The 13,574-nt window shown below is 36.3% G+C and overlaps 1 protein-coding gene across 2 annotated transcripts in view; it reads right to left on the bottom strand.

Moving 5' to 3' along the window:
• Positions 1-13,574, bottom strand: part of CWF19L2 (CWF19 like cell cycle control factor 2) — a 100,007-nt gene that overhangs the window by 63,977 nt on the left and 22,456 nt on the right. Inside the window, exons 5-10 of one of the 2 annotated variants that reach the window (XM_072993647.2) lie at positions 12,267-12,386; positions 10,855-10,942; positions 9,381-9,511; positions 7,339-7,979; positions 3,268-3,364; positions 2,612-2,704 (exon numbers count right to left, since the gene is read on the bottom strand). In XM_072993647.2, the coding sequence (XP_072849748.2) occupies positions 2,612-2,704; positions 3,268-3,364; positions 7,339-7,979; positions 9,381-9,511; positions 10,855-10,942; positions 12,267-12,386 (1,170 nt within the window). The remainder of the gene's footprint in view (positions 1-2,611; positions 2,705-3,267; positions 3,365-7,338; positions 7,980-9,380; positions 9,512-10,854; positions 10,943-12,266; positions 12,387-13,574) is intronic. The other variant, XM_020803161.3, reaches the window with a different exon arrangement.

The raw sequence follows: 13,574 nt of genomic DNA, 5'->3' as shown, positions 1-13,574 counted from the left end.
CCGGCTCAAGGTTGACTCAGCCTTCCATCCTTCCGAGGTCGGTAAAATGAGTACCCAGCTTGCTGGGGGGGCAATGTGTAGCCTTTATAATTAAAATTGTAAACCGCCCGGAGAGTGCTTGTAGCGCTATGGGGCGGTATATAAATCCAATAAATAAATAAATAAATAAATAAATAATTTGGGTTTCATAGAATATTGGGATGCTTCCGTGATTTAATGTTTGGGTATATCATCAAGAAGCACAAAAGAACAGAATAGAACAGAAAGACATTCTAGCACCTTAAAGACTAACTGCTGTATTTTAATGTGAGCTTTGGTGGAAGATGTGATGAGATGGGTTTTTGAGTTAAAATCTTTTAAGGCATATGGGTTTTGTAATTAAGAAATGAGCCAGAGAGGTTCCATCTTGTTTCTTTGTATAGAGTATCTTTGCTATGCTGACAAGTTGTTTTCTAGGCGAGCAGAGAGAATGTTATTCTGAAAGCCTGAGAAAGGACTCTGTGTGATTAGATGGGAATTGTTGTGACTCTTTGATAAACTACAGTAACCCAAATAACATCTGGTGCGTATGAGAAAGAAGTCATGTCAACAGGACTGTTTGCCTAGTAACGAACTCTGATTGGATGACATCGTGGGAAGGTGCGATGAGCCCTTGCCAGTTACTCTTGAAAAAGGAACTTTTTGCCTATGGACATTGTCTTTCAAGACCGATCCTTCAGTCATTCGTGACACATGGGACTAACCTTTACTATACTGGATTATCCTTGGACTTATGGGTTTTTCCTAAGGACTATGCATGGACTATTTTCTATGGACTGTTCTATGGAATATTCTTTATGGACTTCTTTTCTTGGAATACTCCATATGGACTATGCTCTTGTAATTTTGTAAGGACTATGGTACATTTACTGGATTTTACTTTTCTAAGGACTATGGGACATATAATGGATTTTTACTTTTGTTAAGGGATTTTTATTCTACAGTATCACTGAGGACTATAGCCTTTTTATAACCTACTTGGATTATTTTGTTTTTACTAATGATTTCCTGGACTGGAACTGTTTTTATTCTTTTTAATGGCTTTTTGTGTTTTTGTAAGATTTTTGAACACTTTTCTATTTTTCATGTTTTCTTTGCCTCACTACATCTTTGTAACTAAACAGCACAATGCTAGTTTATTTGCTTTGGTTTAATTTGGCTTTGATACTTAGTAACATGCTTATTCTTTAATAAAATAAAGATTATAAAACTCAATTGGTTTTCTGAACAGTACACTTGTCATAGGGTCATCTGAGAGTGCTGCCTCGGCCTAGCTTACTTAGAGTCCTGTCAGTGGTGCAAGTTAAGTCTAAGGACTACAAAGCCCACTTGACCTTTTCATAATAATATCTGAGAGTACAAGGGTGTTCTTATGTGGGCACACCTGTGAGAAGGAGTGTTGTATCATGGCTAGCTGAATTTGGACTCATTCAGCCCATTTTAGCATGTGCAAACTCCTGATTGCTCTCTGTCCAGGCTTACACGTGTTTTTGGACCCGTGTTTGCTCACAGAAGACATCCACTTCTTCAGACATAATAGTGAGAATGCAGCGACTACATGTCAAAACATTCATATAGATAAGGGGATGTGGTGTTTGGTAGACTCAAGTTGCATTTCACACCTAGCAACAATTTAGGACCCCCGTTTGGTATTCAGTTCTTTTCTTCTGAAGCTTTATTCTTTAAATAGCAACAATGGTTAGTGATGAAAGGAAAGATCAGCATGTCCTAATGAGATAAGAATTAGTGGGTACATCTTTGAAGCTTGTTTTGCAAAGGGGACTGTGGTTAGTTGGGAAGGAAAATGACAGCAGATACCAACATAATGATTGTTTTTCACATTTGGTAATGGTTAAAGAACCCTTTGCAAATATTTAGTCCATTGAGATGAGTACTCAACATACATATGTATATATTTTGTCTTGGCTGTTTCCCTAAAGATTCTTGTTCTGTAATTTTTTTTCTCTAGAATAGCAACTTTTAAATCCTGTGAAGAGTGTCCTAGTAGATTGAAGTGATTTGAGACACATTTCTTTGTATTGCCGTTCCTGATGTCTGTTTTATGTCCATTATTATTATTATTATTATTATTATTATTATTATTATTATTATTATTATTATTATTATTATTATTATTATTATTATTATTATTATTTGGAGATTGTCTTGTTTGAACTGTGTAGAGTGCAGAGGGGCATTTTTGGCAAAAGATGGCATGGATCACATAAATGTGTGAATGAATCTGGATGGGCAGAACGTGAACAAGCTAACAAGAGAAACATAACTTTGTTTCAGTTAAATAATATGTTTTCTTGACTACTGCAGTTTGCTGATAATTTCTAGTTCCTAGTGATTCATGTTGCACATACAATATATATTTTTGGTTTGCACGTTCATCCATTCATTCCACGTTCAAGATTGTTTATGCAAAATAATCCTAATTATTTTATAGCTAACGTCTGCCAGTGCCAATAACTATATTTAACAATGTCACAGTTTTAGATATTGCACATCTGTCACTACAGCTTTTGTTTCAGAATCCAGAACAAATACAAGACAAATGTTTCCTTACCTCCTTCTCTGTTTGCCTAGCTTGAAGTTGTGTTCCCTTGTCTTTTAGTTTACGGGCACTGTCAAGCTTAGCCTGCAGTTCTGCTGCTAAATCCTTTGAAGAAAACAATGTTCCATTTAGTTGTGCTAGATTCTTTTATACAACAAGAAGTGCGTATTATGTTAGAATATTTTCTACATTTGATTTTTCAAAAATTCCTACAAAGTCAATTATGTTAACAGGGTGAAAATCCTTCTAGTGTAGCTGTGCTAGTTTTACAGCCCTGTGGGATAGCAAGCACATGATTTTCAAACCATTCAAGCAACTCAGACTGCATTAGATAACTCCATGGGACAAACTCTGCAAATGTGTTATCTGCTAGCAGAATGGATCTTGTGCAAGTAAAACTGAAACTATGGGATGCAGGCCAAAGCTGTATTTTAAGTATCCACAACTTTTAATTTTAACTGCTGTTTATACCAAAGTCAGATCGATTTTTAGGAAATGGATTTAATTCAGAAGTGGCTTCTAAAGAAATTAAAGGTGCACTTCAGTAAATGGGTTCAATTATCGAATGCTTTAGAGTGCCAAGATAATATGAATAATTTCTCTTTGGATTAAAAAGGTAGGATGTACAGTAACATGTTGAAAATATTCAATAATCCTGTTTCACATACCTTGTTTCCCATCAATTCTGCTTTTACAATCCTGGCTCCCAGTCTGTTCATTTCCTCATCGCTAAGAATATGGGTGTTCTCATCCTCTGAAAAAGATCTGGATAAAAACACATAGGAAATTCAGCTAATTCAGTTCTTTATCCAAAATGGAAAGGAGCTATGGCCTAGAGAGAGTCAGTGGCTTACGTGGCTTATGTCAGCCCTGTAGTGTTGTTCACACTGAAGCCAGAGGGAGTGACTCTGAGTGGTTTTACAACACCCCTGTTATCCAGAAATATTAGATCTCCCACTATACCTACGGGGCTATGCTGGAAGAGAAATGACCTTTCCATAGAGTCCACTCCACTATTGCAAATCAGATAGATAGATAGATAGATAGATAGATAGATAGATAGATAGATAGATAGATAGATAGATAGATAGATAGATAGATAGATAGATAGATAGATAGATAGATAGATAGATAGATAGATAGATAGATAAATAAATAAATAAATAAATAAATAAATAAGAATAATAATCAGAAGTAGGGTGAGGCTGGTTTAAATTCCAGAAAAACGTCCCACACATCTTAAAGATGCAGTAAATTCAGTCTACTTCAATTTCCATTTTAGCTTGCTATCATGTCCAATCCAAGACCCACCTGTACGCAGTGGTCTCATATTCACTTACTTGCATTCAAACTACTGTACCTATGTTCTGAAGTATTAAGAAATGTAAAAACTGTATTTTGCACATGAAGTCCAAAAAAGAGCTTATTCCCTTCTTTCTGATGCCCCCTTTGCCTCTTTCAGCCCCACCAACCAGAATCACAAATGGCATGTGTGTACACACACAGATACACATGAAGCCTCTCCTATTCACTCAAATCACATTTATGTTTTGAAGCAAAAATGGGAAATCTATGGCTATCCAGATATTGCTTGCTTCCAGCTCCCACCAGGCTAATCCAAAATGGTCAGTTGTTGGGGATGATGAGAGGTGTCATCCAACACTCCCTGATGGGGCATGAAGGCCACAGCCTGTTCAACAATCACAAAATCTGGCAGTAAATCAGTTCATCTACATTTTAATAGGTGCTTTCAGTCAAAATGAGAACATAAATCCTACTAAAACTAGGTCCCTTGAACATTACAGGAAAATTGCTCTGAGCCTTCATGTTAAGTGTTCCAATCAGCAAATCTCATAGGACAAACTGATCAGTGCTGCTAAATCAAGGAAAAAGCCATTCTTGAACTGGCACTGATATTTTTTAAAAGAAAGTCGTTCTGGGTCTTATTCTTTTAAAGATATGCATTGCTTATGATTGAATTTTAAAAATATATATTGATCATTCCACTTGCAAGGATTAATTAATAAATTATTTAAAAAGTTAATGTCAGAATTTTTGTATTTATGCGGTGTTACAAAGGCATGTAAAATGTACAAGAGCCCTAGTTCATGACTTCTCCCCACCCCCTTTTTTTTGGCTACACAAGTTCCAAAATTTGAAAGTAGCTCAAAAAAGAAAATTAATACTAGGTTAATAAAGTACTCCAAATAAGTAACTAAAAATTAAAGACAACTAAAGCATTTTTTTCTTCGTTACAAAAGAAACAGCACTTTGTCCAATTCAATAGCTTAAGAAGCAAATTAAATAATGTGACTTTGGTGAGCCCATTTTTGCTACTCCAAGGCACTGTGGTGCTGACTGGATAGCTCAGTAGTTTAGGTATGGGAGTTCAATACCCCATGGTGACCTCTGCAATTACAGCCAGTCTGAGTGTGACCTTGGGCAAGCAGCACAATCTCAGGGCACCCCCAAAAGAAGAGAAGGGTAAACCACTTCTGAGTATTTTTCTACTTGGAAAACCATGAAAAGGGTTGTCAAAAGTCAAAATTGACTTTATGGCATATGATGATGATACTGAGCCACTGTGTGGACTGGGTCCCGGAACTGACTTGACAGCACATGATTATTATTAAAATAATGTGGGAATGTATTTAGAAATTTTCTTCAAAATTGTGTCCCTTCCCATCTCTTATTCATATGAAATACCTATTAAGAGTCCACAGAAAATCTCTGCTTGGATGAAGTGACAACTGGCTATTTTAAACACATCTACTGAAAAGGAAGGGCTAATTAGTAGGCCATCAGAGTAGTATGTATTTCTGACCGTGTATTTTCTTTCCAATATCCTGAAATCATTTTGCCATCCCACCTTCAAAACAGTACCTTTACTCATGGAAGAGACTGCTGGGGAGTATTTACAGAACTTGGAAATTTGCTTTTTAAAAGTAATTCATTCTCATTATGCATTTGGAAACTGAACTGTTTTTCTCATTCATTCAGTTTTGTAAAAGTAACTTATTACACTGTTCGTTGCACTCAATTCATTCTAAATTAGTTCCACCTGCCTTTTGCAGAAGGAAAATTACAATCAATAAGAGAATTACGTAAAATTTGAAAACATCCTGACCGAATGCCTCTGAAAACATCTCAAAATGCCCTTTAAATGGAACTTTGGAAAGTAACCAGAAAATTAAAAATATTATCAGTTCCTGCTCCTTGCTCTCTCTTTAAATACAACTTTATCATAGCTTGATTATGAAAACAAAACAAAACAATTAGCTATAGGTAGCTCTCAGCATTTCAAACTTTCCAGCACAGAAAAAAAGTATGCAAGCCCAGAGCAATTAAGGTAGATCATTTTAAAAAACATCCCAAAGCCAAATCTAAGTGTTCCATGTTCTTTCAGTAGGTCACCCAATAGATCTTCGTTCCTGTTCTCATAAATTCACTTCCTTAGGGACTGAACCACAAGGAGACTACAAATGTTGCTTCAAGGAAGGGAGAAAGTCATTGGGTAAGTCTACCCATCAATTCCACTTTGTCAAAATGTACATCATAAATTCAGCATAGAAGTGTTTTAGCCTTCCAAGTGTCCCAAGTAAATGGTATCATCAACGCTGCATTTTGTATAATGCCACTTACCCTGAAGAATTAGAAACACTTCATACCCTCTCTCTTGTTTGGAAGAAAAAAAATCTATTTAGCAGTATACAGCCATGCTTTAATGCCTTTCAAGTTGAAAAACAAAGAATGTTGTCTGCATACAAATGAAAGCAACACAGAAAAATGAAAGGGGGGTCTTGTTAAAATGGAAAAGTTAATTCCTTTTTAACCTAGAGTTTTGGTTCTACAGTCATTGATTTTTCCGGGCAGGGAAAAAAAAAACAGCGCTTGGGCAGCATTCAGTGGCATTGGATGCTACAGATCCATTTTGTGTTAAATTACTAAACTGCCTAGAACCCTCACTAATGGCTACAACTTAAATTCTATCCAAGGAGTAGCATGGTGGGAAAGATGAGAGAGAACGCCCCTCTTCTTTCAAATTAAACCAGTTGCACCTGAGGAAGAGTAGTAAGATCTAAAACATGTTGGACTTCAGTCTTTTCCATTGCCCCTTTGGGTGCCTTTTTTCTCCTTACACGCCTATCAGCCTTTATGTGCAGGTATCATGACATAAACGGAGACCCATATGTGGCCAGCAGGCATATCAGAAGGCAGGGCAAACTAGCTGAACCAAGTTTAAAAAAACCATGCATAAAGCATCACCTCCAGCACCCTTACGTTTAATTTACTTTTGATGCTAATCTCTCAGCTTTTGAAATATAAAGCAAGAGAATAAATGAAAGGTCCTCTGAACAAATCAGGCTTCAAAAAATGCAGCTTTCAAAGGACTCCAAAGAGATTTCTCATAACTCCTGATTTGATTACAAACCTTTGCAGTTTGATAAGAAAAGTCTTTTCGCCCAAGTTCTTTTTTATATATTTCTCTGACCTCATAATATGTAATTCCCACGGGGGCTCACATTAGAGGAAGAGATTTCCATGTAAGTAGAAATTTGTTTCTAGACCGGCTTGAGCCCCAGCATTTTAAAACAAAAAATTGTTACTATTCAGCTTTTTCTTAACTATTACAATACTTAGTACCATCAGACAGAACTATACTTCTAAACACTGTATTTCAAACTTATCCCTCATGCAGATGTAATCAAGACTCCCATTTCCGAAATAAAACTAAATACCCCAAACATGACGAACTATTGTCCAACGCCTCCTTTTCCCCCAGGGCATCGTCTTGGCTCTTTTCTTGTTTTTCTCTTGTATCCTCCTCCTTACTGGCAACAGAAATGTCAGTTTTTAAATGCTTTTCATCTAGTGCACTTTTTCCAGTTTCTTCCTTTGGTTGACCTTTACGCCATCTTGGGACATCATCACCACCACCAGGTTTTCTGAAGCCACAACTCATAGAACTAGGGGTAAGTAACTGGGATGAAGGACTTTGCATCTTGCTTCTTTGGATTCCATCATCATCAGGCTTCCAAAATGCAGCTTTCAAAGGGCTAATAAAAGGTTTCTCATAACTCCTGATTTGACTAGAAGTTTGATGAGAAAAGTCTTTTGACCCAAGTTCTTTATCTTTTTTTGGCCACTCTCTCCTGTAACTTCTCTGTTCTTTGAAATAATCTTCATCTCTCTTAGGATCTTCCACATATGCATGCTTTCCTACACTGCCTTCTTCTTGCTTCTCTTTTGCATCCTTCTGTCTCATAGTACACGCCTTTTCTGAATATTTACTTTTTTGCCAGTCTTTTCTATAATCATTTTCTTTTCTTAGTACAGATGCTTCAGCTGCTTCCAACCTTGACTGGAACTGCTCCACAGACTGTGAGAAAGAAGGGAAAGCTAAAAGTTACACAGCGCTAGCAACATCTTATGAAAAATTCTTGTTGTTAATTATATTTTTATTCCATTGTTCTTCCATAGAGCTCACAGTTCCATTTCCTACACTTTCAAAACAGTAATGCATAGCTCTGACAGAAAATAGTTGTTCTTGAGTCATCCATTGAATATTTTTGCTAAGCAGACGTCTGAGTCCATGTCTTTCCAGTCAAAGCTAACACTCTACCTATACCATCATACTACTATAAAGACAGCACAAACTATTTTCCTTTATTGACTGGTACATAGGTTATCCAGTGCTATGTACATTTACTCTGAAGTAATTTTAACAGGATATATTTAAAAAGTGGAGGACTGCATCTTTGATCTCCTAGCTCCAGAAGATATTCAATTAATTTTAGCCAGATATGCAAACAAGTCTCCCAATTTAAGAAAACATGTGCTGGTTTTCAAAACAATGTACTGATCTGACACACAGGAAGCAGCTTAGAAATAATAATCAAATTGTACAACCTGCTCTACTTATGTTACTCTACATACACCTTCTCTTCCTATCCAATTCTCCATGTCTCTGTAAAACAAGTCAGAAATGCTATCAATTCAGTCTTTAAAAATAGAAGGAATGAGAGAATGATTTAGCTCTCCTGGTCACCATCCATACGAAACATAAGATGAAACAACTGTCACTTTTTTATACTTCTTTATGGTCTTAGAAGCTGGCTGGATAGCTCAGTGCCTTAGGTATCTGGCTGGGGAGCCAGAGGTTGGGAGTTTGATTCCCCACCGGGGCTCCTGAGATTACAGCTGGCCTGGATGGCCTTGGGCAAGCTGAACAATTCCAGGGTGATTCCAGAAGGGAATGATAAAGCACTTCTGAGTATTTTCTACCTGGAAAACTCTGAAAAGGGGTGCCATGAGTCAGAATTGATGTGGAGGCACATCATCATCATAATTATGGTCTTAGAGTTCCATCATGAAGAATATACCTTCTGCAGCTTAAGCTTTATTCTAGAAACAGGTATACAGGAGGACCACAGTATCCACAGATAATTGGTTCTAAGCCATCCCGTGGATGCTGAAGACTGCATATATGCAAACCCTCTGGTGGCTTCTAATTATACAACTTGAAAATCCATATTTCTGTTTTTTATTATTATTTAAGTTTTCCAGGCAGCGGATAACTGAAACTGCAGGTACTGATCCCATGGATAAGGTGGTCCTACTCTACACTTATTTTTTCTTAATAGTATTTATAGATATGACTACAATTATGAACAATTATTTTATATCTACATCTGTATCTGTTGGAATCATTACATAAATTGCCCCAGTCCGCTGCAGAAATGTTTTTGCTAGGCACAGATAGTTTTTTTTCAGTGATTACCCCATATCTTTCAGCTACGATTTCATCCAAATCCCGATTTTCTCTCTTAGCTTGCTCCTTCATTCTTTGGTAGGACTTCTTTAGCCAGCTTAACCCGCCATCTTCTACTGCTGTAACTACAAAACAAAGTTCTTAAAAGTGATATATTTGCAAACTGCAAGTTAGTACCATGAACATGATTAAAGATTTGTATTGTACATTAATGTATTTTAGCTCACCTGGAAATATATTTAATTCTGGTACAGTTCCCCAATTGGAGTGCATTTTCTTCTACTTATCTAGAAACACAGCCCACATTACTTTTCTTTAAAATAGCTCATATTATTCCTACCCTGAACATGTCAAGCAGAGAATTACTAGACTCTCGACCTTAGTGGCAACCATTTCCCCACATTCAGTAAACAGGATTAAAATAAAGACTTAAAACTAGTTACTTGGTTTCTGCTCAAGAAATACAGTATCACATCGGCCTTACAAAGTTTCATAGAACTGTTATATTAAATCATATTATATTTCACATGAGAGATCCATGCTTAGTTTCTATGAAAATCAATGGGGCAAGCACACAGTTGAATGTTGAAGCCCCTCTAACTTCAGCGTGACTTTAAAGTTTGGACTTTGTCTGACAGTAATTCAGAAGATATAAAATGTTAAATATGGCTCTCGGTACAAAAACAACTACCTTTTTGTTTCAGAAATTCGGTCCTATACTACTTTTATTGTATTGAATTTTAATTATTGTAAGCCGCCCAGAGACCTCTGGGTAGAGTGGGCGGCATATTAAATAAATAAATAAATAAATAAATAAATAAATAAATAAATAAATAAATAAATAAATAAATAAATAAATAAATAAATAAATAAATAAATAAATAAATAAATAAATAATATTGTTCCACAGTTCCAAACTATAAAGCTATCAGAATTTATAAAAAGAGTACTTTTTTTCCTTCCGGTGGTAAACTGTTTGCACTTCTAAAGGATCATATGAATAACACTGCACATTTTTAAAGGGGATCTCTACCATTCAATGTACAACAGGTTGTGTATTTTTATAAATTAAATGCAATATCAAAATGTAATTTTTTTCATTTGCTCTGGCCACCCGTACTCAAAATAACCCTAGAGGAAGAAAAAGGCGACATAAATAACATTCTTCGCCAACTGCATCCTTAATGCACTTCATTTCAAAAGGGACTCAAAGAGTTCAGCCGCTGAATATTTTAAAGCTGCAATTTGTGTAATGGAATGAAGGAGATCAAATGAGATGACAACAATTCATCATGTCTTGGTACAATCAGGTCCTTCTTTTTAATTAGTTCACAATGAACTAAAATGAACTTCAGTAAAAACTGAAGGTCAAGCCACTTAAGATTTTAAAAAGATGGAGGAAAAAAATTTAAGTATTCCACAAAGCCATAGGGAAGGGAGTCAGTCACATTGTAACTTTCAGACGTCAAGGCAAAGAAGTTACCTTTTGTTGATGGTTTTACTTCTTCTGGTGGTAAACCTGTGCCCCCATCTTTCCAGTAAGGATTGAGCTCTCTGTCAGCAAGTAAGAGCTATTTAACAACAACAAAAGTCAGCTGCAGATTTATTTAAAACCCCTTTCACCTCTCAACAAAGTCACTTTGATATTAGTTATATCTTTAATAATTGTGTAGGGATAATATCAACGTTTATCTGAGTGTTATTGTTACTCTTTGCATATTTCTGCCAGTTTTTAAAAAATAAGTAATTGAAAATCCATTAAGAGGGGTTTTTAAAAAAATGTCAACATTTTCAAACTAAAGTGGAAAAGGTGAAGGCTCCACACCTCCTTCAGATGTGGAATGCATTAAGTAAGAAATAGGTTTTCACCTCATTTCTTCATACAAGTTCTGAAAGAAAGTATAAATGTACCCCTGGCTTGCCTCATTTTTCTCAAAATAAATGCCACAAATAACTTGCCTAGCACTTCTTTCACCTCAAGAATAAGACGAACGGGCAAATTGGATATTAACAAAGAGAAATCAATACGAATGGGACTAGCAAATATTCAGTGTTCCATAACTGATCTGTTTTGGGACTACAGTATTTTTAAGAAGTAGAACATTCAAGTTGGACTCTCCAAGTTGCCTAATGAAGGTTTTAATCAGAAAGCATCCCCTCTGAAGATGAATTACAGAGAGTAAACTTTATACAACATCCCATTTTAAGATATGTTCTATGAGATTTTTTAAAAAAATTTCCTTGGCACAACAGATCATATAGCAGAACAACAGATCATATAGCAGTTCAGAAATCCAATCTGATCATTCACAGATCCTGGTTACAACAGGTGATGAAAAGAGCCCCACCATAGAAGCTGCACATCTCATTTCTCATATGAAAATAGAAGAACAGCAGAAGATATAGCACTGCTCCTTTTTTTAAAAAAAATACTTTTCATACAGGGGCAAGGTATGAAATAATCTGCAGGGCTTCTGCTATGACCCAGAACTCTGTTCATCTCTGGAGATTTTCTGGAACAATGTTATCTGTCATTCACTCTAGAGAGTCTGTATCTGGATAATTCCTTTTGCATTATCCCAGTTTTCACCTGTGATTGTAGCTCAGCCTATCACTCCCAGCTCTCCTGGTAAACACCAGGCAGAGGCCACTGTTCCACCCACTCTTTTTCCAAGTTGCATGGTTTCAACCACTCCTCAAAGGTTTGACCCTGTTGCCTACAGCCATCAAACAGCAAAGGGAGGAGAGACAGTTGTAGTCAGTATCACATTCAGAGATAAGCAGATGCTAAAACCAAAGGCCACCAATTGACAGAACTGAACACTTACAAGGACAATAAACTTACACTGGTGGTTAATTTTTTTCACAGTGGTGACTACTAATAACCTAACTCACCTGTTCGTTTGCTTGAATTTTCTGTTGCTCCAATAATTTTTCCCTTTGCTTTTCAGCCTTCAGGGATGCTGAAGACACTGTTTTCACTGACATAAAATCAAGGGTCATCCATTCATCCCTCTGAGAGAAAACAAATATTTAGACTATTTTTCCGCACATTAAAACAAATCCACATTCAGTATGAACCTATGTTCAGAAGACAAATAACTGAGAAAAGACTCAAATCTCCAACATGATGAAAACATGCTTGATAACTGTCTTAAAGACTATTTTGAGAGAGAGAGTTATCAGAAGCTCTTACAACAATTTATAAACCAAGTTCACCTGCCTTTCCTTAAGTTTTCATACATGCATTCTCAAATGATGCATTTATAAGTAAGCACAGTGGCACACATGGGAAGAAATGAAATTGCGCAAAACTCCTATCAAGGTTAAGAACATGAATTTTTCATTTCTGCATTAGGATCTCGTATTTTGCAAATTATTCCTTCAGGAGAGTTTACGTATCCACTCAGCTCAAGAGTGGTGAAAATTTGATGATTCTCTCTGCACACAGCTTCAGTATCTGTGGCGTTCAACTTGGCAGGCACACCATCCATCATCGGCCACAGGTGTACTGCACAGCTCTTCTAAAAGTCAGCTATTCCAACTGTGCCCAGACATCAGATGGACTGTTAAGTGGTTCCAATTAGTGTGCATATTTATTTGTGCCTACATTTGGGAGTCCTAAATTGCACTGACAGTGTCAAGGGCCAGATTGAAGGCCTTTCAAGAAAAACAATTTTGCAAGCTTAGAACAGAACTAAAATGAATTGGAAGACACTGCCAGCTATACAGAGGCAGCTGCAGCACAAAACAACTCATGCCATAAAGACGGACAAAAATTACATGCGATAAACATGGAAATGTCAACAAAGACACATTTCCCACAGCTGCACTGGCCCATTAATAACTATAATCAATATTCCACTTTTAAAAATGTTTTAACAATGAACAATCTAAAATAAATAAAACAGATTTAAAAAGCCAATAATGGCTTCAACATTATTTTCCAACAAACATTTAAATTGCTCCTAAAATCTTACAAAGAAACATAGGCACATAGAGAGATTATCTCCCAAGTTGCTGCAAAACTGTGCAGAGTATTCCCTCATAAAGTCAAAAGCTTTGCCTCAGATTTTGCCTTAAATTCTATAAAAATGTTTTGCGAGAGCCAGTTAGCAATGCCGGTGCTTAATCAAGTACTGTATAAGCATCTCAATTTGGTTACCAGAACATTTTTATTATATTGTTTACAGTTTATTCTAT

This window comes from Pogona vitticeps, chromosome 3 (assembly GCF_051106095.1).
Source record: "Pogona vitticeps strain Pit_001003342236 chromosome 3, PviZW2.1, whole genome shotgun sequence".
Classification (NCBI taxonomy): Eukaryota; Metazoa; Chordata; class Lepidosauria; order Squamata; family Agamidae; genus Pogona; species Pogona vitticeps.
This window is presented reverse-complemented; position numbering and strand designations above follow the sequence as displayed.